General features: G+C 37.9%; 1 protein-coding gene across 4 annotated transcripts in view; it reads right to left on the bottom strand.

The window, feature by feature from the left end:
• Nucleotides 1–25493, bottom strand: part of LOC131070748 (pyridoxal kinase) — a 138510-nt gene that overhangs the window by 9495 nt on the left and 103522 nt on the right. For 2 of the 4 annotated variants that reach the window (XM_058006371.2, XM_058006374.2), the window contains exons 10-13: nt 15958–16014; nt 15065–15139; nt 9035–9079; nt 8712–8765 (exon numbers count right to left, since the gene is read on the bottom strand). In XM_058006371.2, coding sequence (XP_057862354.2) covers nt 8712–8765; nt 9035–9079; nt 15065–15139; nt 15958–16014 — 231 coding nt within the window. The remainder of the gene's footprint in view (nt 1–8711; nt 8766–9034; nt 9080–15064; nt 15140–15957; nt 16015–25493) is intronic. The other 2 variants (XM_058006372.2, XM_058006373.2) reach the window with 2 other exon arrangements.

Genomic DNA, 25493 nt, shown 5'->3' with positions numbered 1-25493 from the left:
CCAATGTTTATGCACCCGATAGCAAGTATGTATCGGCGAATTTAACCCGATAACTTATAGCATTTAATATGCTATCGGGTTAATACCCCGATAGCATATTAATGCCAATTAACAATTGACATTAATATGCTATCGGGTTGTTAGCCCGATAGCATAATGATAAGCAATGTTTGTACAATCCGATAATCATATGCAATATAAATCAGACATGAAGCATGTAGATAAATAACAGAACAAGGAAGGTTAGGAAGATCTTATCTTGCATAAGCTACCATGCATTAACAGTTTTGGGCTGAGAAGGGGGAAACTCACTTAGAAGGGCTTGCAAGGTGATTTGGAGTGATTATTGAGTGATTCCAAGTGGATTTGAAGGGAAAATCAGATTCCAAGTAAGTTTTTTTATTTTTTTCTATGCTTTTTTAAAACAATTTGTTTATTTTTTGTTGCATTTAGATTGATTACAAATGATTCCTAGGTAGTCTAAATCATTTCTAAGTTATTTACATGAGATTTAACACAAGTTTTGTTGAATTTTCACAATTTTTTTGAAGAATCTAGTTTTCAAAAAAAAATTCAAACCCTACTTTTTTTAAAAATAAATTCGAATGATGCCTAAATTTATTTAAACTAATGTAAGATAGTTTGCTTAGTGCTAAATTGTTTAACTAAAATGTTAATTTTTTTTTTTTTTACTTTGTATGTGTAGGTTAAGTAAGCATTAATCATGGCAAGCGAGCAATGGCCACTAGATCCATGCCCATCTGGATATATAGGCACCCGTCCTAGAGGTGCTAGAGATGGGGCATGGAGGTATGCCTATGAGGGACCCGATCCTGGGTCAATTATATGCATAAAGTGTGAGAGAATACTTCATGGAGGCATCAACCGCCTCAAATACCACCTTGCAAAAATAGATAGGCATGATGCTAGAGCATGCCCTGGGACCAGTGAAGAAATAAAAAGACAAATGAATGCCCTACTTGCAGCTGAGGAAGAGAAGAAATTGCAAAGGGAGAGGGCAAAGCTAGCCATGAGATCAACCATAGCTAAATCTCAAGGTGTTTCTATTGACCTTGAAGAGGAAGAAGAAGCACTTGAGGGCATAGTGGGCTCTTGGCGTGGCCCACGTATCCGCAAACCCACCATCACCTCGCCCATTGCTTCTGCTTCCTCTAGTAGAGTACCTGGCACTGTTCCACTTCAATCACAACGATCAGGGTCGATAGGTGATTATTTTGTGCCCAGGAACACACCTGGAGCACAACCATCATTAGAGGCCACTGGATGGAATAAGGAGGTACATGAGAAAACTGACATTGTAGTTGCTGATTTTTGGTACTTCAACAACATTGCATTCAATGTGGCGGAGAATGCTTATTGGCTGAATTTGGTGACTGCTATGATAGTTTCAGGAAAGGGGTACAAGGCCCCTTCTCACAGGGATTTGAGTGGGAGGTTAGTAAATTACTACATAGTCCACTTGATTTCATTTTTAATTATTTTTTAGATTTCTTGTTTATTAAATCAAAATTGTGTACTAAGACCTAATTTCACTTTGCACTTACAGGTTGCTCACAAATGCAGTTGCTAGGGCAAGAGAAGTGATGGAGGATCAAAAAATTGAATGGGCAAATTATGGCTACACCATTCTTTCTGATGGGTGGACAGATGGCAAGAACAGCACCATCATCAATTTTTTGGTCGCTTGCAAGGACAATGTAGTGTTCTTGAAATCTATTGATGCCTCCAGCAAGGTGAAAAATGCAGAAACATTGGCTGAAATGTTGGAGCATGTCATCATGGAGGTGGGGGTAGAGAATGTGCAGCAAATCATCACAGACAATGCAGCAGCATATGTGTCAGCAAGTAGAATCCTTTTGAATTATCACCTTTAGGCATTAGCAATATTTTCATTTGTTGTGGGCTTTGTTTTACTTGGTTGCATATTTCTTAAGAATAAATTCTTCTTTTGCAGGAAGAATCCTCCAAGAGAGGCACCCCTCTTTTTTGGACACCTTGTGCAGCACATGTCCTTGACCTTCTTTTGGAGGACATAGGAAAACTTGAGTGGGTGACTCCAGTTGTGGAAGATGCAAGGAGGATAACCAAATATATTTACAATCACCCTTGGGTCCTAAATTTGATGAGACAACACACCCAAGGGAAAGATTTGGTGAGAGTTGGTGTCACAAGGTTTGCAACGATTTTCTTGACGTTGCAAAGCATTCTTGCTGCATTGACTTCTTTGAAACAAATGTTTGTGAGTGGAGAATGGCTTAACTCACCTTATTCAAAGAAGCCTGAAGGAGAGGTTGTCGCATGCATAGTCTTCGACAGCCAATTTGCACAAAGGGTTGCAGAGATTGTGAAGGTTGTTACTAACTTACTTCAAAACTTTAATTTTTAAATTTTAGTTATTCTTGATTCAAGTCTCTCATTACTAATTTGTAACTCCATTATTTAAATTTTGATCTTTTTGTAATTTGTATTTTTCAATTGTAGGTGTCAGAGCCCTTGGTTCGAGTTCTTCGCTTGGTGGATGGGGATAAAACCCAAAAGGGACATCTTTATGACGCCATGGATAGGGCCAAGGAGTCTATCAAAAATTACTACAAGGGGGATAGGCTCAAATTTGATCCCATTTGGGAAATTGTTGATAGGAGGTGGAACAATCAGCTCCACCAACCCATTCATGCAGCAGGGTACTTCCTCAATCCTCGTTTTAGGTTCAAGGGTTCTTACTCAGATTCGAATGGAGAAGTCATGGAGGGCCTCAGTACATGCATTGAGAGGATGGTACCTGATGTTGAGAAGAGAGACCTCATTGTGAGTGAGCTCCAAAATTATGAGGGAGGAAGGGGTAAGCTATTCTCTTCAGAGCTGGGTAGTAGAGGAAGAACCACTCAAACCCCAGGTATAACATTTGTCATTTGGATTTTGGGATCTAAAGACTAAAAAAATTGATAATTTATGTTTTCTCTTTTCTCTTTGCTTTCTAACTTTTCCATTTTATTTATTTTGCAGATGCTTGATGGCAAAATTGGGGTGGAAACACCCCACATCTCAAAAAATTTGCCCTCAGAGTCTTATGTCAACCTTGCAGTTCATCCAATTGTGAGCGCAATTGGAGCTTGTTTGAAGCAATCCACACGAAGAAGAGGAGCAAGTTAGCACAGAAACGGCTCAATGACCTTGTCTACGTGCAATATAATCTTCGATTGCGCGTAAAGAAGGTAGAAGAACTAGAAGGTGGTCCAATTGACTTGGATGATATAGATCCTTACAGTGATTGGACATCATAGGAGCAGCCTCCATTGTTTTCCGACACTGACATCACTGATTTGGAGAGGCAGGCTATGGAGGAGGGGGGTGGATTTGGTTTCAAGCTGGATGACATTGAGGAGGATGAGGATGAGGATTCATTGCCAATGCCAGAGGCAGGTGGAGACATAGCTTCATCCAGGATGGAGGATGAGTCTCAATCAACCATACCGAGCAAGGAGGCACAGTCACGCCCAGTCCCACAGCAGACTTGTACGACTAGACAGTCTAGACCCTCTAGTTCTACCTCTCCCCAAGTTTTTGCTAGAGCTGGGAAGAGGAAGTTGTAATTGTAATTTGTAATGATGTATTTACTTTTGTTTTTACAAAAACTATTTAGTAATTTACTATTTTGCTTTCAGGCTTCCAGCCATCAACATTCCTCATGAGGATGTGATTTTGTAGACACTTTGCATTTAAATATATCTAGAATTGGCTTGTTTCTTTTGTGTTATCATTTATTGATTCATTGGATGCATCTTCTCATTAAATTTTGCAAAAAAATGCATTTTTTACTAAGTTTAAGTGTGTTTTTAAGTTGCCGAGTTTTTCGCCGAGTTTTTCCGAGTTTTTCTCGAGTTTTCGCCGAGTTTTTTTCCCAGGGGCTTGGCGAGTCGAGCCGAGTCGCGAGTAGTTCAACTATGGTATATAGTGTGCCTCCAATGTTGGGATTTAATTAATATTCTATATGATACTGATAATTGTTATAATTGGTATTTTAAGCATCTAACATGTGGGTGCTTGGTGTAATTGCGCATTTGATTAAGTTACTTTTTTGTTTTTATTTTATTTTTAATTTTTAATATCTGTATATTGCCATCCTCTCACTGTCCCCAAAATCTAGGGCAAAAAATTGATGACCCTAAAATGATAATTCGATGTTGTATTAACAAAGAAGACGAAGGCTCTTTAAATAGCAATTATAAGCAAACAGAAACGAAAGACCAAAAAAAGCATTCTAAATAAAAGCAAACTATGAAAAGGAAATATCTTAAACTAACCAAATGACCATTATAGAAACATTACATAATTATTTTAATACCCTCCCTTAATGGTCATTCTACTAACTACCCTATAGAAAACTTGACATTATTTGAAGGTCATTTGGCCACAAAACAATAGAAGCCTGCCCCCTTCTCTTCAAAACGCTTTGCGACATGAGCCTGCTATTGAGACCCTCCATGGTTGAACTGCAGCCCAACCAACCGCTTTCTGCATAACTTCTAGATATAACCAAGAATACTGCAATACTTCTACCACAATCCTTGCAACTTGATATTGGGTAACAAAGCCATTGTTGGACACAATGGATCACTGAGAGGGGGTGAATCAGTGATTTAATCTTTTTTCCTTCAACAAGAAGATACCGGTAATATATAAAACAAATTGAGTGTTAACCGGTATCTCAAATAGTGCAACCAAGGTGTGTGAAAGGATTTGCTAAACCAGTAATATACCGCATATACAAAGATGCAACACACAACACCAGATATATACGAGGAAAACCCAATGTGGGAAAAACCTCGATGAGAATAGCTGCTGGAGATCTTCTGCTCCGATCCATCCTCACAATGAAACTCTGATTACAAAATTTAGGGCACCAACCCAAGGAGCACCAACCCCTGATTTATGAGCACCAACCCCTGCATGATTTATAGGCTACTACCTAAAGGAGTTACAACCCCTGCACTAAGCTACAACTTAGTGAAAGCAATATAAAACTCAGATATACAAATGGAATCACTGTTGCAAATGAAGTTTTGCAACCTTCCAATATTCTCCTCCGTCGGTTTCACCCTTACCGGTCTGTATTCTCTCCACTCACTCTGCAACTTGATTTTGTTGATCACCTTTCTCAATCCTCTCTCACAATGTCTTCCTCCTCTTAACTCACACTCAATCACTCTTAATCAAACACAGCTTCTGCCGGTTTATCACCTCTATATTCAAAGCACTCTTCACCCGTTGTTCCTTATACCGGTTTGCTCTACTTCTCCTGTGAATCAATACTTTGCTCATAAACACTTTAAGTGCTTTTCTCTTCGGCTCTCAGACAACAATATCACACTTGTCTTCTTACTGCAGCAGCAACAATCACAGTCTCAAGTCATCAAATTTAAACTTGAGTTTTCCCGCCAAGAAACCATTCAAACTTGGAGCAGTTAGGGTTTTCTTTACCCGACACAATCTGCATGAGATCCAATCCAGTCTATCTTGGATCGATCACCTGTATTCCAGGGATGCATCTGTACACGTTTTCCATTATCCAATGCATACTTGCTAAAGATAGAAATCAAGTACAAGATTTCCTACCTTGAAATCTGTCAACTCATAAAATGCTCAGTTGTTTCCTTTTCGAGGTCATCTTGAATCGGATCTCCTTTGCATTGATCCAAGCACCAACTACTCCCTAATCTTCCTCTGCCATTCTTTCTTCCTCGAGCCGCATCAGTCAATTACAATTCCATGATTTTTGGCTGTTTCATTAATGTTGACTAACTGTTTCAACAACCATGTTGATAGAGGCTTCACCGATCTCTATGTGTTTGCCACCTCAGCTCCACATGGCATCACAACGGTCAATCACTTAGCTCACTGACACACAATCGGTTCATACTGATCATTCAGCAAACTCATACCGGTACATCTATTTACCGGTAAGACCTTCTTCTTCTACTAACCGACAGTGCACACGACACCGATAACACATCTTCACCTCCAATGGTTTGTGATTACTTTAACATTCTGCCTCTTCATCATAAACAGGCAGCCAAACTTCAGACCGGTATAAGCTCTACCGGTTATCACTTAACATGCTCACCCACACATGCATCTCACCTCATACCGATGAAGTCACTGATAGTTTCAACAACTACTTGTCTTTTACCATACCGGTTCAATCTTCTTCATCCCGGATGACATACCTCTAACAGTAGTTTGCCTACAATACCGGTTGACATCAATGACAACTCAATGCCAACAGCCATCCCTCCCTCTATTCAAAGACACCAAGGTAAGTTTCTCAAAAACTTCAATTTTGTTGACAAAAGTTGAAACCAAAGAAGCATTAATTGTTTGGGGAATTAATCGGCAAGACAAAAGTTAAAAAAAAATTTTAAAATGGGGAAAAAATCGAGAAAAAATTGGGAAAAAATCGGATTTACAAAAAAATGTAAAAAAAATTGCAAAAAAACAATCAAAAACCACTTTTTTTTAATATTTTAGGGCATTTCCATAGCATAGAGCTATTGTAAGCAAATAAAATAGACACTTCAACAAATGAATTGTAGAAAATAGATTTTTGTTGTTAATATTCATATCACCGATTACATTGCAAAAAACATACCAAACATAAATAATATCTAGATGGTGATAGATGTCAAAATGTCGATTAGATTTACTTTTATAACAAGCATCTATACAAGCATCTATAAATAAAAATATTTTTTATTAGATTGTATAAAAATTATATAAACAAACATTTATATATAAAAATAATTTTTATTAGATTTACTTTTTTAATTTTTATTAGATTTAATTACAAGCGTACATACAAGATTCTTGTGATTAAATCTATACATAATTTTTATTAGACTGTATAAAAGTTGTAATTAAAAATTGTAATTAAATCTAATACATGTAGACATTTTTAAATCTAAGTTAGTTATGGATTCATATGTATAAAAATTATAAAAGCATCTACAATTTTTAATTATGTATAAAAGTATCTATATTGTAAAAGCATCAGTTATGTAGATTTTTATAAATATAGATTTTTATACATGTAGATTGTTATACAATATGTTTAAAAATTAGTTTAATTCAAAACAATCTTTAAATTTTTATACAGTTAGTCTTTGAAGTCAGTGTGCCTAGTTTGGAGAACTAGTAGACACGTGTTGAATAGTAATACAGTAATACAGATTAGTATTATTGTATTAGTAATACAGTAATACTTAACTATATTACTATAAACAAGGCTAATATGTAATCGCAGTAATAAAGTAATACTTACTATAAAGTATAAACAAGGCTAATATATGTAATCCGTACATACCAGGCATTTGCAGAGATCTAGAGGTCTTGCCAAATTCACCGAACACCTTCCTTCACAGTTTCACCTTGTTGCGCCTTCCTTCACGTGATTTTTATTTGTTTCTCGAGCAGGTAATAGGCAGTTCACAGGGTTTTTCTTCATAGTTTGCGTGTGTTTTTTCACGGTTCGCAGTTTCTTTTGGGTATTAGCACAAATTTGGGGGTTTTTTTTTCCGCGATTTTAATAGCCAATTAATTGTAGAGGTTTAATCGCGATTAAACGCAGATAAAATCATTGAAACTCGTTGACCAAAAATCCACGATTTCTTCAAAAAAATCAGGGGAAAACATCGGCAACATCAGCGTTTCCTGATTAATCGGGTATAATCGCGATTTTTTCCCAATTGTTGCTTCCATGGTTGAAACCACAATTTTGTGGAAAAATCAGCAAACCCTTGATGTGATACTAAAATCAAACACCTTCATTTTTGTGGAAAAATGGTAAAGCCCCATGACCATTATTTTAAGGGAAAAAATCATGCAAAAATCCTCCCTAATTTTTATGGAAAAAATCATACAAAACCCTGCCATGATTTTTTTGTGAAAAAAATTATAAAACCCACAAAGCAGCAACATCCTTCATGATTTTTTTTGGAAATAATCAGAAAACCCTCCAACAAATAAAGAACCCACGATTTTTGTGTGACAAAATCGTGCAAAAAATAAACAGAGAAACCACAATATTTGAAGAGAAAACTGTGCAATACCCTCCATGATTTTTTGTGGAGAAAAATCAGAAAGCCCTTCATCTCTACGAATTTTACTGAAAAAATTCGCCAAAAAAACCTTGAGAAACCCTCAATCTGAAAAAACCACGATTTTATTTTTTTTAAATCATCCAAAAACATCTGAAAATACTTCAGGTAACAACACCATGATTTTTCAAAAAAAATCATAAAAAATTTCGGGAAATAAATTTTAGGTAAATACCCACGAATTTTTTTTAAGAAAATAAAAAAAATTCATCAAAAAACCTAACCTGCTTTCATACCATGAAATGATAATTCAATGTTGTATTAACAAAGTTGATGAAGGCTCCATAAATAAACAATTACAAGCAAATAGAAAGGAAAGACCGAAAGGAAACATTCTAAATAAGAACAAACTATGAAAGGGAAATATTTTAAACTAACTAACCAAATCACCATTGTATAAACATTACATAATTACTTTAATAGACCCCAATATTGTACCCCCACATCTCCCCAAACCCCAAAACTTGGAGAAACGTCAATATTATACCAACCAAAGAACATCAGCATTAAATAAAATGAGATCTCAAAAATAAACAGTACCTGCACAGTTGCTACTGCCAACTCAGCTGCTTTCCAAAGTTCTTGAGGATATTTCTGTTGCAGTGCAAATAAACAAAAGGTTAAGCAAGCTCACTTTAATACAGCAGCCTGCTGATGCCAGCCTCTGATTGGTGGACTCCATAAAATTACAAGGGGAAATATAAAACTGCCTAGTCAGATATGTTTCCCTCCTCACAAAGGTAAGGGGGCCAGGAAAGCTCTATCAAGGTCCCAACTTTGTGTTCTACTCTATCTGTTTATTCTGTATAAAAAATCAATATGTTCTCCATCAGGAAAAAATAAAACCAAATCTGTCTACTTACATTGCTCCAACCTAGTAGAAGTGCTGTCATTAGATCACCAGTGCCCTGTAATCACAATGAAATCACTTAAGGGTTAAAACAACTAACAACCACCTTGAAAAAAATCCCAGTTATTGCAAGCACATAAACACATCCAGGCTTAGAAAAAACATATAGAGCTTTAAACTAAATATTTTAGAAATAAATGAATTGTTCTACATCACAAGTTTAATTCAAGATAGCTCTTCCCTATGATCCAGAGGTACATAAGTTTGTAGCAATATTACAGAAATCTTTAGCATTAACAATGATGTGAGGTATTTTAAATTGTTGTTTTAACACCTCATTCAACTTCATGTTCTTAAATCTTAATATGTATTTATTGAAAATTTAAATTTATTTTTGGCAGTAACTATTCATTTGAATTTCTAACCCTATAATGTTGTAAGAGTTACACAATATCTCAGATAGCTTCAGGGACACAAGGATGCAAAAATGGAAAGGTATGGGGGAGCATACAGAAACAACACAAATTCAAGGAAGGCCAAAATCCTTTTACATACATAAATGTTTACAGTTTTTTGGACTTTGATAAATCATGAAGTCATAAGGTACTAAAAACCAAAACAAATTAAACAAATTAAGAAAACACAATGCATAATCACCCAACACTTTTGCTGCCAGAAATATTTATATATCTATATTTTATTAACAATCTATGCACATTGATTTAATCTCTCAAATAAAAGTAAACCACAATTCAGCAACAAAGCTGATTTCAACTTTACAATAGCAAACAACTGACACAATTTTGCAGCATAAAACTAGCCGAGAGGAAATGAAAATTATAGCAAGAAACAAAGATCCAAACTTAAGTAGTGTACACAAAAACTGCCAAAATATAACTATCAGGAAGAAAGAAAATGATTTTTTTTGTTTCTTTCTTGCCTTGAGGACTCCCAGGGACATGTCCTACTTCCCTCTGTCCCAAAGAATAAGAAATGCAAGGGACGTATCCCAAACACATGCAGATGTATCTGTCAAATACTGGACTTTACTTAAGGTACTCAACACCAATCTGCACCTAATGCTATGAAACATTAACTTCAGTCGTAAATGTTACCGGTTACAGAGTTTTCAAGCATCTACATAATAGACAAGGACAGGAAAAACTTCCTAGATTGCCATATAAATCATGCTTCTGTCAAACTTTTCTCAGACTATTAACATTTTTACAAGACTTGCCAGTTACCCAATGAAACCCACAAGTCCCAGATTGAGCAGGCCTAAAAAAGGCCTGTTTAGCTCAATCTGGCCATGTCTAGGCCAATTTTGCTATAAAATCATGCTTTTTGTAAAATATTTTATAGTATTTTTCTAAAAATGCCAAGTCTGTGCTGAATGTAATATCTATCCAGCATTCTGGATGCATTTATTAATTTTTACCAGAATATTTATTAACTTAAATTAAAAGCATTGTACATTGGATTTAGCAAATTCATAATTATTTGATGACCAGAGGTTTTCCATATAATCTATACCCTTGATTTGGTCCTCAACTCATTCTCTTATTGTTTGTATAACTCTTGAGCTTGGTCAAGACTGAGGTTTTTTCCTCATCATCGAGATGGATCATGGAGTGCAACCTGAAATGTAATTCAAAACGATTTGCACAACTATTACCAGAAGCTCTCTTGATCACTTATATGACTGTGGAAACAGCATGGCCTGTTTCACATCTTTGCCTTTCCCTTCTAGGCTCCTATTTTTCTTATATCTATCATCTCAATTATCATCCTATAACTTTGTGACTAAACAATCTATAGTGTGCCTCTATGAGATCATGACAGTGTCTACTTTTTTGGAGATTTGCTCCCCTAGCAATATTTTCAAATCTTTGGGGGATGGCCCCACAACGCAGCGGTTAGCTGAGAGCCTCCTACATGGGAGGTCTTGGGTTCGAGTCTACTCAACTGGTTCTTAGCTCCAAGGAAAAAGCCAGTGTTCCATGGGCGTTGGGGACAGGGGGACGCGGGGATGCGACAATGGGTTTTCAGGAAGGGGGGACAAAGGGCCTAAGTTTGGGGACAGCGAGGGGATGGCGGGGGGACGGCGGCGGGGTGGTGTTGCTGATATAGTTATACATATACTTATAGTGCTTGAAAAACTAGTTTTGAAAAAATGTATAATAGTATAAGAATTACATTTCAAATAAAACTATAGGAAATTAGTAAAATTATAACATAGCAAAATTTGAAATACTAAATCTAAATACGAAGATTTCTTGAATGCTAATTGCTAATAAAATTTGACAAATGAAATTGTCAAATTGGAGATTTCTATTATATCGAAAATATGAATATCTAATGTCATATGAGATATCACAAAGTCTATAAAAATGATTACATGATTCATCATTACAATGAATAGCAAATACGGATACTAATAGCAATAGCATTATAAAAAACAAAATGCCAAAATGTAGTGAAGGGAGGCCTCTAATCATCTGCAAACTCCTCATCATTGGAACTGTTGGACTCCACAAGGTCAAAATCCCTCAAGCTTATACCAACCAGCCCTACATATGAAGTAGTAGGATCATCCTCATCAATCTCCGAAGGCTCCTCTAGCTCTACATCCCATCGTGCCACTGGACTCTCCTTGTACACAAATGTCTTGCGGTCCATGAGACGCAAAACACTGTGTACAGCCACAAGCTTCTCAACTCTCTTAGAGGTAAGTTTGTTCCTCTTAAGAGAGTGGATGAAGCTATATGTAGACCAGTTCCTCTCAGCAATTGAAGAATTGGAAACCTAGGATAGAAAACGAATAGCTAGAGTGGTGGTCAAACATTTCAAACCGTGACAATTCCACCACAAAAGTGGGTCCTCATGTGCCATAGTTTCTATATCCATCTTTGCCGCATCTGAATAGCCTCTAAGAATGGCAAATCTTTCCCACTCAGTGCGAATTATGCCAACATCTCTAGAATCATACATCTTCTCTATGCACCTAAAGAAACCCGCCTTCACCTCATCATCCTAAATCGGTGTCACTCTACTCAATCTAGCCTTGTACCACTTAGGATTCAAGGCAAAGGCAGCCATATGCAAAGAAGTGTTCAACTTGTCCCATTTGAGCTGAATGATTGGCCAGATGTGGTCATTGTAGAATGCTTGAGAGGGGTCCTTCACTCGCACAACAGCCCTCATCTGGTCAAGCATAGAGTCAATGCACTCATACAACTCTCTAAGGTTAGGTGTGTCCCCATCCCCACATCTAATGACCTGGAATACTGGATAAATGATGGAGACAATGTATTTCGCATCAATCCAAAACACATCACTGTTCACTGTCTCCTTCTCCCCTGCCTTGTCTTGGCCTCGCCCACCTATTCCACTCATAACCATGAGTTGCAATGCCTCTTGCAACTCAATCATTCTCTCCAAGAGAATGAAATAGGATGCATATCTGGTCTCAACTGGTTTCAAGAACTCCTTCGCGAAGGTCCCGAAGAGTGCATGTGAAGTGTGGTGATTGCAGACAAACATCTACACATCTCTCACATCGTGAGCACTCCTCTAATTCAGTCAATCTTCCCCATGTCCTTGAGTGCATTGCTCATGGCATTCACACAACATGGGGTCCACCAAATATGTCTATAGGCTGCCTCAATGAGTCTCCCTGCTTCTCTACACACATGGGTTGCATCTGTCACTACTTGGACCACATTTTGTGGCCCAACCTCCTCAACGGCCTCCCTAAGGACCTGAAACTAAAAATCAGCATCTTTGTGATGCCCTGTACAATCAACTCTTCTAAGGAACTATGGGCCCTCTGCACATGTGACCATGATGTTGATGAGTGGACGATGGCTAATGCCTGTCCACCCATCCATAACTATGTTGCACCCAGATGCCACCCAACATGCCTTCATCTTCTCCATTAAAATATTGATCTTGGAATAGCACTTATCCAAGATCAAGGTCCTCATTTTCGTCTCACCTGGTGGCACATGTGATGTTCCTCCCTTCACCACCATAGCCATAATCTCCATATAATAAGGAGAGCGTGTAACATGAAACAGGATGCCATTGGCAAAGAACTTGCCAATGGATTCATCTATCTCATCTCTCAGCTGCACATTAAACATATCAGCTATGGGGTTACTCTACGATGTCTGCAACTTGTGTTTCCCTGTCCCCCTAGTAGGCATGGCATTAGAAGTGGAAGTGGATGGAGATCCAAGCATCATTCCTCTCGTCTGTGAAGCATGAGGAGAAGTATGTGGCGCATGTTGGCTCTGCTGAAGGGATGCCCTAGCAGACAAAGTAGTAGGGACTGAAAGATTTGTGTCATCTAGAATGCCCCAAAGCTTGTTAAACTCAATTCTTGTCACAACCAAAAATCTAATCTATTGCTGCCAAGGCTTTGTAGAGTGTGTGGTTGCATAGGGCCATTATTCCATGATCAACATAAATAAAATATCCACAACATTCAAGACTTCATACATAGACACAGATATTGGAGTATATTTGAGGCAAGAGGGACTCCCTCTTGCCTTCAACTCCAACATACAAAAACAATAAACAAAATGCAGAGACTCTCTGCTTCTAAATTAACATTTAGATTGCAGCAAAGAAACATAGCTACATTCCCATCACATCTGCAAACACGTTATTACAGACATAGCCTTTCAATGGCCTTTCTCTCTGCATAAACTCACTCAACTCTAAACTCTTCCATCTGCTCATTCTTCTCTGCAACCCCCTTCTCACAAGGCTTTGTAGACTCCCTACGCTCTGTATCATCCACTCAATCCTCCTCTGCTCTCTGTCTGAACTCTCGACTCACTTCACCTTATTCTCCACACTCCCATTCCTTTTCTTGGCATAGGTTTATTCTCTTCTACTTATGCTGCTACTTAATCTTCTCAATGCAGCTCTATTCCTTGTCTCACAACCCACAACAAAATGCCATTGTAGTGTTCAACATTTTCCTCTACTCCCCACTACCCACACTCTGCACCCCCAATATTCACCATCAATGCCTGCTTTTTATATTGCATACTCTACAATCGATTCATATTTCTATTGATGCCTTTCACATTCTTTTTTCTCTGTGGCCTTCCATATCAATAGAGAAGGCAAAAAGAAAGACATGCATTTTTGATAATGCAAACTTTGCTTGAAACACAGCTGATTGGTCCCCAAATCGATAGGAAAAGAAAACAAAAAGCCTTTCAATTGCAATAACAGTTTTTCAACTCTAACCGTAAACTTATCCTGGCATTAAAACATGAGGAATGACACCTGTCAATTGCATTTGTTTTCTAAAGCCTTTTCAACAAATCCATTCTTGCATATGCTGCAATGGAAACCACATTTCTTTGAGGCAAAACAGATCACAGACTAGTCTATGCTTCCACATTTTGCATACACACACCAGGGCAGTTGTAATTCGAACTTATGCTCTTTCTCCTTTTGGCATTACTTATAAGGCATTTTTCTTCCAAGAATAAGGTATGCTGAAGCATCATTTCTCTGCTTCATTGTATATGATGGGAAAGTCAGCTACAACTTCTTTAAGTCATCAGCATCTGATAATTGCATTTGTTCGAAAAAAAATGAAGCTTTGTTCCATTATGCTTTGACAGATAGTTATGCTTTGACAGATAACCATACCCTGCTCCAAAACTCCCACACAAGTTGCGAGGATGCTGTCAAAGGTTGAGGAGACTGGTTTTACACCAGCCAATTGCATTTTCTTAAAAGTTTCCTATCATTGCTCTCTATAAGACTACATTTTTCTAAGGCATTACTGTTAACACTGAAAAACATTTCAGCCTCGTCAACCATTTTATGCATATCCTGAAATCATGAAACTCCATGTATATCTGCTTCTATCATCGTCTCATAAATTTGCCTTTAAAGTGCCATAATAAGGTCGTAGAAATCACTGATGTCACAGAGCTAGTCGAACATGGAAAACGAATCTCTAAAGGAGAGATGCCAACTGAAACCCAAATCACACCAAAACTGAAAACCAGACCTGAAAATGTTTTTGAGTGATGTCAATTGCTTGTCCACCCAGATGCTCCTGCATCAATATTCCACTCAGAAATCCCTGAACACAATATACTCAATATTAGAATGTGATTATAGCTGTGCATGTCCTCTATTTATACACCTGCTCTTAATAATGCATAGACTCTAAATTGACATGACCACTTGAGAGTCTACTACACTGGCATGCATCCCAATGTATTCTAATCATTAAAGAAAATATCAAGGACCACGCAAGAGGGATATAATTACTTTTAATATTTCTTCTTGATATTCGAGACAGTAACACAATTTTCTTATTTTTACTATTGTCGGTTATCAATGGAAATAAGAAAAATTCTCTTTGAACCAAACCTCTGACAGTTTGATTTTGATCACTGCAAAATTACCAGATCCAAGCAAAACCATGTCTCCATGATGTGAATGCCACATGGTTCCCCTGACAAACAGTTTTGCCTTTACTTTTTTTTGTTTCTTTTTTGGTAAAAGTTGTTAGTCTATTTCTGGACACAGTGGTCTTGGCTCTCACATTGTAAATTTGACCCAAAGATGCATTTGTACCCAGTCAGTTCTTACAATAAGATCAAGACATAGTAGCCACAATAGAGACACGAAATCCAATAATTAATCAAGTTCTCAAATACTATTGCTTATTAACACGGACAACTATAACTTCTAAGTGTATAGTTGGATAAGTTCAACTATAACTTCTAAGTGTATAGTTGGATAAGTTCAGTCAAGCTCAAACTGGATTAGTCTGGAAGACTAGAATAAATAACAAGACTAGCCCGGAGAATATGACTCTTCTTTCCCCTAACTCCAGAATTATAATATTAGCAATCTCAAAACATATCTTCAAGATACAAATAAACAACTTACAGTGAAATATGCTGGAATTTTCGGCATTACAATCTTGAACTGTTCTGTTGGATGCCCCTGCAATTACCAAAAGTTCCCACCACCAATGACAAACAACTTAGCAATGACTTTTGTTCTAAAAAAAGCGTACTTTATATCATGTGAATATCAAAACCAAAATAAATAAAAATTGGCAAGTGCAATAGCATTCAAACATCAATTTGGCCATAAAAATGCATATATGCACCAACTAATGTTAAAGAGCTCATCAATCATATGTAAATAGCAATTGTAATTAAATCAATCAGCTCAAACTCAAGCAAATAAATTAGATCGAATGCAAATAAATGCTCATGGTAACTCTACTCAAATCTTCCCGTTCCAAATGAATTCGATCAAAGTACCCTTTCCAAGGGCTTACTCACTTTTGTTGAGACATGGACCAGCTAGGACTCGAACCTAGGACCTTCCATACGCTGCTGGAGTGCTCTACCACTGAGCTACTGGCCCCTCTTGGACCAGTCCATCATCGGTCCGGGTGTGGCTTATTTCCAACACCAACACCCCCGCTTAAGCCACACCTCTCGTGTGCTTGGGGCTCCTAGCCTGGACCTGACTCTGATACCATGTTGAGACATGGACCAGCTAGGACTCGAACCTAGGACCTTCCATACGCTGCTGGAGTGCTCTACCACTAAGCTACTGGCCCCTCTTGGACCAGTCCATCATCAGTCCGAGTGTGGCTTATTTCCAACACCAACAACTTTAATCACTATACTCTTCCTAAGTCTTCCTAGCTCAGAGGAATGAATGCACAGAAATTGAGAGAATTGAATTGCACACATTTCATTGATTGTGGCTTGTATTTATCATTGAATGAGAAAGTTACATGGTAGTTTTAACTAAAATTATTGGTACATTAACTTCAGGCGTAAATAAATGATGTTACCATATCACTAAAATATAGTCTATCATCAAATTATATCTAATATTACAGGTCAAGTTTTTGTTGTTACAATTATGTTAAAAAGTGTCACTCATGATGATCACACAACTGCCATTCTACTTGAATTCACTTGTAAAGACAGTCACAGAATGCTTACTTAAATGCTTAGAGACTAGAACTACCATTGTGTTGTAAAAACTGAACAATAATTTCAACACCATGAAGAGCAATAAAAGAGATTTTTTGTTTCTCACTTATATTATGCACACCATTGTAAATTCCATTTGTTTAATTCATTTATCCAGTAATTTAGCATCTATTTGTCCTTAGAATGTCCCCATTTCCACTTTAGTTTCAATTTTTAAAAGAAATATGGTTAGATTTTACATTTCATATTTCTCATCATCCATGAACCGACATCTAAATAGGCTCATCATCACCTATAGCAATTTTTTAGACCAAAACGCCCATATCCATGGATGCTTGGTTCCTAGATGTGAACTCTTGTTTGCCAATGGTTTCTTGGGACTGTATCAACAGTGAAACGGGACTCGCCCAGACTTGGCGAGTCCGAGTATGAGACGGGCCCGACGAGTCCCAGGGGCTCGGACTCGGACTCGTCCGAATCTGGCGAGTAGACTCACCGAGTTGGCGAGTTTGGCCCAAACTCGCCAAACTCAGCGAGTCCCGAGCCTCAGACTCGGCTGGCGTTAAGTTGGAAAAAGACCAAAAAAAAAACAATTTTAAATGCTTTTTCAAATCCGTATTTTTTGGTTAATTATCTCCTATCCCTAAAAGTGAACTTCATTTCATTCACTTGCAAAAATAGGAGGAGTAAAGCGAGTTGGGAAGAAAAACAAGGGTGCATAGAAGAAAAACCAGCAAGGAGGAAGCTCAAGTTTTCTTCAATTTGTCACATTGGAGCTGCATTGGGTTTGGATTTGGTGCATCAAAAGTTGGATAGGAAGACTTTGCAGCTCATTTCAAGCTTGTTGTAAGAGGCAAGATTGTTTTTTTGAAGATTATTTTGTTTCTTGTATGCAAAAATTCCATTTTCTATTCATTTACTTTGAAAGTTTTACATTTTCTTTCAAAATCTTTTGTATGTGTAATGTCCCCACTTTGAAATAAATTTAATAATAAAATTAAAAATATTTTAAATTAAATTAAAATATAAAATAATATAATTAAATATAATTAATTAAGTTAATGAAAAATCAAAAGACATGAAAGGAAAAGTTGTGACTCCCTCAACAATGAGATATAAAAGGGAGAAGAGAACCTCATTTGAGAGGGAAAATAATTTGGAAATGAGAAGTGCAGATCTGATTTAAATAATAAGTGCAGATCTGATTATGAGAGGTTGTGTCCCTTTCAAAGGGCACAAATAATGAAGAGTTGCACTCTTTCAAAGAGTGCTAATGGTGAAAGGGCGTGTCTTTTGCCAAAGGGCATACATGATGAAGAGGTGTGACCTCTCCCTCACATTGAGAGATATAAAGAAAAAGGAATCAAAGCATCTAGTAAGAGCACCATGGATCAGATCAGATCAGAACTGTTATTAAGTTACAGGCAGTAACATCCTTGCTCTTGGTGGTATGCATGGGATGTGTTTAATAAGTATGCTTAATATATGAAGCCCAATAATGTTCTTATGCAGAATTGATAGTAATATTAATATGGACTGCAATATATATGACAGCCATACGTAATTTCGTATATATATTCATAATACATCAGAAATATTATACTTATAGTCTAAATAATGTTGTTACTGTCAGTGTTTAAGAAGATGGGAATGAGATGATCCAAAGAGGGGCAGTCTAAATCCAAGCAATAGGTTAAGTCCCAAGATAGGGTGGGGATCAGCGACCCATAATCCTTGAGGGTATAGACCCAAGATAAGTAAGGGCTTGGATCTGTAAACTTTGAGGGAACCTATTGTAGTTGGTCCCTAAGTGCTTTATTAACATACGTAAACCGTTCTCCCTTAAAACTGAAGTAGTAGCAAGGTTTGATATCTATATTAAGAACTATGAATAATGAAATTAATCATCTAATGAGGAAAATAGATAAACACTTGATAATAACTAATTAAAGAATATCAATCAATTTTAATATATTGAAATAGATCAAGTAGGGGACATTACAGTATGTTTGTATGTAGCATGTAGTATGTAGTTGTAGTGTTGTACTATGTAGGGTTTGTAAATTTTATTTTTTTTAAGTAGGGTTTGACAAACCCTACTTTAGTTTTTTTTAATGTATGTATTAATTTTATTTTGTATTTGTAATGTTTTATTGCAGCAAACTTCACTTTATTATTTGCCTCAACTTCAAGTTTCACAAAACTATCCTAAAATGTCTACTTCAGCTTCTAGACCCCCCATTAGAAAGGACCCTGCTTGGAAATATTATGAGGATTTTCCAGGGCAAGGAAAGGGGCAAACAAAATGTATGTTTTGCAAAACAATATTCCATGGAGGTATACATAGGCTGAAATACCATATTGTTGGTGTGCGTGGACATGATGCTGAACCATGCCTAAAAGTAGTCCCTGAGGCCGTACGTGAATGTTATGTAATGGTTGAGGAGATTGAAAGGAAAAAGAAACAAAAGGAGGATCGAGCAGCCATTGGGAGAAAGACAGTTTTTGGAAGAGGGACATAGTTAGGTTGTGTTGGAGGCCCTTCTTCCTTACCTCCATATCGTTCCACTCAGTTTGCTACTGCCGGTGCTTCCGTTTCTGTTTCTGCTTCTATAAGTGGCAGTGCCACCGCCACTTCTCATGCTCCTACCACTAGTAGTTGTAGTGGGAGTGTTACCATTGGACCTAGGATTCGTAAATCTAGGTTGGATTCCTTCTTTGTGCCTCACACTACTCCTGGGTCCCAATCGTCACTTGAGGGCATGGGTTGGAACAAGGAGGTCCATGATGCTGCTAAAATGGCAGTTGGCAGGTTTTGGAGCTATAGTTGTATTCCATTCTTTGTAGCCACGTGAATGTTTTACTAACTTTTATGTTTGATAACTTTGATTATTTAAATTTTTATACTTAACTTATCTCATTGAATTTTTATACTTAACTTATCTCATTGAGTTTCTTTGCGACAGGTCTCCTTATTGGCAACAAATCGTTGATGCCATTACCATATGCGGGGCGGGGTTCAAAGCCCCTAGTGAGAGTGATTTGAGGGTACCCATTTTGTCTCAAATGGTGGATGATGTGAAGAAGGATTTAGATGAACAACGCCAGATATGGAGCACCAAAGGTTGCACCATGACTGATGGTTGGATAGATAGGAGAAATAGAACTCTCCTTAATTTTCTTGTTTCTTCCGCAGGTGATTGATTAATTTTAGTTTCATATAGTCTTTAATTTTTAATTTTTTATCTAATGGTTTATTGAATGATCATTGACCTAGCTTTATTTTTTTATTTTAGGGGGCACCATTTTCATCAAGTCCATTGATGCCTCCGCCCATTGCAAGAATGCCACCTATCTATGTGAGCGGATAGAGGAGGTGATTGAAGATGTGGGTGAGGAGAACGTGGTACAGGTGGTGACCGACAATGCAACAAATTATGTTGCTGCGGGTAAACTTTTGATTACAAACTAATTTTGTTTGCAAATTAATTACTATCTTGTAGTTTGTACCTCCATTAATTACAATTTACAATGCAACAAATTATGTTGCTGCAGGTAGACTATTGATGGAGAGGCACCCATCTATAGTTTGGACTCCATGTGCTACTCATTGCATTGACCTCATGTTGGAGGATATTGGAAAAATCCCATGGGTCAAGAGATGTGTAGAAAGGGCAAGAAATGTCTACAAATTTGTAATATAATCATTCATGGGTGTTGGCTCTTATGAGACAATACACAGAGCAGAAGGAGTTAGCTCGTCCAGGAATCACAAGATTTGCCACAAACTTCCTCACATTGCAGTCCATGCTTAGGTCTAAGTCTGCCTTGAGACGTATGATTGTTGGTGAGAAGTGGTCTTCCTCATCCTATGCTACCACCCCTGCAGGGTAAGATATGGCAGACTACATTTTTGATGAGCAAGGCTTTTGGGTCCCTTGTGATAAGATAGTGAAGGTAATTTTTTTATAAATTCTACAATTTAACTTCATGTTTTATAACTTATTATATGTATTCTCTTATTTGCTCATTTTTATAAATTACACAATATTTTCAATTTTGCAGTTTGTTAAGCCCTTGGTGGTTTTGTTGCGAGTTGCAAATGGAGATAAGCCCGCAATGGGCTATATATATATGAGGGCATGGATAGGGGGAAGGAGGCCATCAGATTCATCTATGGAGGAGATGAGAGCAAGTATGGTCCCATTTGGGAGATCATTGATAGGAGATGGCATCATCAGCTTCATAGGCCCATCCATGCGGCAACCTATTATCTGAATCCGGCATTCCGTTTTATCCCTTCTTTCAAGGCTGATGTGGAGGTCCTTAATGGGCTATATGCAATCATGGAGAAGATGGGACCTGCTGGTACTTCTCAGATAGACGTTTTTCGAGAGCTACAGTTGTTCTCAGATGCACAAGGGGAGACCACCTCTCGTCCTGTCGCCAAAGACGGTAGGACAACTATGATGCCAAGTAAAAATAAATTGTAAGGCTTAATTTTAGTTTTATTCAATACTATATTGTAACTTGTTAAATGAATTCATGAGTGAGACTGATTTTATTTATTTTTCTCATTTCAAACTCAGATCATTGGTGGAACTTTTTTGGCCCAGAGACACCAAATATTCAGAAGTTGGCCATTCGCATCTTGAGCCAACCATGCAGCGCATCAGGTTGTGAGCGCAATTGGAATATGTTTGAGCACATAGACTCCAAGAGGCGCAATAGATTATCTGTGGAGAAGATGAATGATCTCGTCTTTGTTCACTACAACCTCCGCCTGAGAATGAGAAAGAATGCATTAGTTGACATGTCTCCTATCATTCTAGATGAGGTTGATCTTGAAGCAGAGTGGGCCAATGAGAATCAGACAGCTCCTGGGACTCCTACAGCTGTATTTAGTGATGATGACATTGATTGGATTGACCAGGTAGATATAGAGGCTGAGGTTGTAGCCATGGCAGAGGAGGAGCAGAGAGCACGAGTAGAGACAGGAAATACTGAAACTTAGAGTGACACAGTTGTTCCTGATGTTGGTGAGCATGACACAGTTGTTCCTGATGTTGGTGAGCATGGCATGGTGTCACGGGGAGCGACTATGTCTGCTGAATCATCCAGGACCTACTTTAAACTCCTTCGCAGGGGACCAGGGCGAGAGGGTGCACGGCCCTCTGAGCCATAGGCTTGTACACTTGTAGTTGTATTTAGTATTTACTATTTACCTTTGGTATTTGTATGAAACATTTGATGATGATCATATGATGACATGGATTTTTTATTCCATGAGTTTTGTAATATTGTATACATTTGACAATATTTATATATCTATGTTTGTTATTTTCTTCAGCTACAATTTGCGTTTATGCTTATGTGATTGATGTATACTTGTGTATGTAATCAAATGAGCCGAGTTTGATGATGTTTTTCTGTCTTTAAGGTGTATTCAATAAAGGGTGTCTGAAACAAGTTTTAAATCTTTAAAAATCTCTAAATTTTTTGAGTTTTTCACTTTCCCGAGTCCAGCCGAGTCTGGAGCCGAGTCTGACGCCGAGTCCCGAGTCTGACGCCGAGTCAGCCTTGCCGAGTCCGAGCCGAGTCCGAGTCCCGTTTCTTTGGTATCAACTTTTCCATGTAGCTTTCTCGTGAAGCTACTTTCTTCAGACGATTCTTGTCACTATCTTTTGCACCTCTCTCATCAATCGATTCCACTTCTTTGTACATAGTTCTGGATAGAAAGGAAGCAGATCTTTGTACTTGTTGAAATCTTTTCACTACCACCCAAAGCAAACATGATGCAATAATGGTCAGAGGATCCAATTAGGGATTATCCAGCCATGCAACTGTTGGAATCATGGATCACTGAGAGGGGGGGTGAATCAATGATCTGCCAGAAATCAAATGCACAAACTTATTCTTTATCCACCATTTAGCAATGTATAACAGTAAAGAACATAAACAAGCAATAAATAAACTACAGATCCACAACATCGGAATTTTTACGTGGAAACCCGGAAAAGGAAAAACCACGGTGGGGCTGTAACCCACAATATTCATATACTATAGCCAGGAGTACATAAATATTACAAAGATGGGGAATGCACTTGCATTCAGGCTCACTGCCTAGAGCTCACTGCTCAATTACAATGACCCGAAAGGCTACAACCTTCAGGGAAGTCTCACTGACTTACAATTTGATTATAATGAGGAAATACAATTTAAAGAACTCTGCAATAGCATCTGATAATGCAAGAATGAGTTCCGGTTAAGCACTAGATCTCTAACTATACTCACTCTGCATATACTTTGTTTCTGTATCAGTCAGCTACCGGATTATCTGTGAATCAAATGCGCACGTGAAACTGTGCTCAATCACACCAAAACAGATCACCACAACAGCAATACACCGAAAACCAATTGCCAATTTAGTCTTATATATCCGGTCTTATCAAAAATAATCTCCTCCAAGTCGACTATCAAAAGTGTAACGTGTAGCTTCAAGTCGGCTTCAATCTCTAACAAAACATAGCACCGAATCTAAAGAGTATGATCACACACTTCCTAAGGATCTTCCCATTCACCAAGATCACAAAATCAATCACCAAGATAGCCGCAATCACCGGATATCTTTCCGGACCAAAACATCACTAAGATAGCCATGAATTACCAGTTGACTCCTGCTTCCGGATAAGAGAAATCATGACCACCGGATCGAATCTCCAAGAAGAGTTGCCATCAATGACAACCCTAAACCATAAATCAAGCATCGGAAATCACCAGATGAGTGTCAATTGCCAACAATCTCCCCCTTTGGCATTGATGGCAACACTCGTGAAAAAGGCCAAGTGTTGAAACCTGTGAAACCTGTACAACGGATCAAGAATAAAAGAATTCTAAGGCTCCCCCTTAGATCAACAACCCAAAAATTTGCATCACCAAACTGTACACTCCATACACACTGTACATTTTTCACCTTATCTCTCCCCCTTTGATAACAATGCCAAAGATAGGGTGTTCAGCAAAATATTGTGTACATATATACACATCGGATGACTAGATCTATACATACTTAAGTACATCTGCATATGCAACCTTAAGGAACCCAAAATAGGTGCTCCACCCTGCCCGCAATTTCTCAAAAATTGAAACAAAACCGTTCAAAACGTAAGCATGGAATTCAATTACTGCCAACTCAATTGGAGTCTCCTGAGTCATATTTTGAATACAGTCCACCTTATGGCATACTAGGGTGTCTAACCGGGGACCAATTAGGTTCCGGAGTTCACCTGCCCGCCTTACCATTTTCTCCTTCTCCTTCTCAAAATTTCTAACTTGTTCCATAATTGTCAAAATTTGACCTTCAATATTGCCGGTTAAGTTAGCCGTAGGGTCATAAGCTTGGGAAATTTAAGCTAACTAACCTCTGGAATTTTCTATCTGCTTGTCTATTTCAGTAGAAAAATTTGTCAAAATTAGACAAGACTTATAAATCTTACTGCCTTCCATTAAGGCCTCATCAATTAGTTTCCGTTCTTTGTCAAGCTGGGCCTTATTGTTTCCAATAATTTGCAAAAATGTTTGTACTTTGGCATCTTTGAATTTCTCCATTGCCTATCGGGCTGATGCCTTGGTCAAAAATCAAACTGAGTAGATATATGATCTATTAAGTGTTGGAGCTTACCGGATGAACTGGTATCAACATCTAGTTGCAATTCCGGTACCACCTGTTTTAAAACTTTAATTGTTTTATCAATAAGATTCTTCTAATTTGATTTGGATTGTGCTAACTCCTGACTAGCTTGAGCTTGAAGAGCAGCAGTAGCAATCATTCTTTCTACCCGAGACATTTGGTTAAATGGCTTGTCAAAACTGATGTTAAACTGAGGAAAACTCCCTTGGCTTTGAATTTTGGAACTGTCAATTGCCATAAGGATTGGAGTTTCTGTTACTTTAGCTTTCCCCTTGCCCTGATCCTCTTGCTTCTCCTCTTCCTTTTTTCTGTGCCTCCTGCCCTGCATAACTTTTATCCTCTATGGGTGCCTCTTGTGCACCGGTGTCACCACTTGGTGCACCAACCTCTATCTCAACTGATTTTTCATTTGCCTTGTCAAGTTCAACCTCTACTGAATCCAAAACTTGTTGCTCTGCGACATCTTGAGTGTCCTCCATCTTATTTACATCATGCACCGGATGATTCTTTGACTGAGTGGCCGCGTCATGTGAATCGGATTCTACTGGTTGGTTCTCAGTGAGAGACTTCTTCCAGATTTCAATAGTTTCTCTCCTTATTTCCTCTGCTCTTCCCACCATCAGGTTGTTTACTCTGTGTTTGCTTCTAAATTCCTTTTTATTTGCTTGCAAAATCAACCTATCAATTTCTTCAACGGTGATACTGGTGCACTGATTGGCCAATTCACTTTCCTTTATTTCCTTATCCATCTAACTTGCAAACTTTCTTCTAGC

Source organism: Cryptomeria japonica, chromosome 2 (genome assembly GCF_030272615.1).
Source record: "Cryptomeria japonica chromosome 2, Sugi_1.0, whole genome shotgun sequence".
Lineage (NCBI taxonomy): Eukaryota > Viridiplantae > Streptophyta > Pinopsida > Cupressales > Cupressaceae > Cryptomeria > Cryptomeria japonica.
Note: the sequence above shows the minus strand (reverse complement) of the source record. Positions and strands in the feature narration are given on the sequence as shown.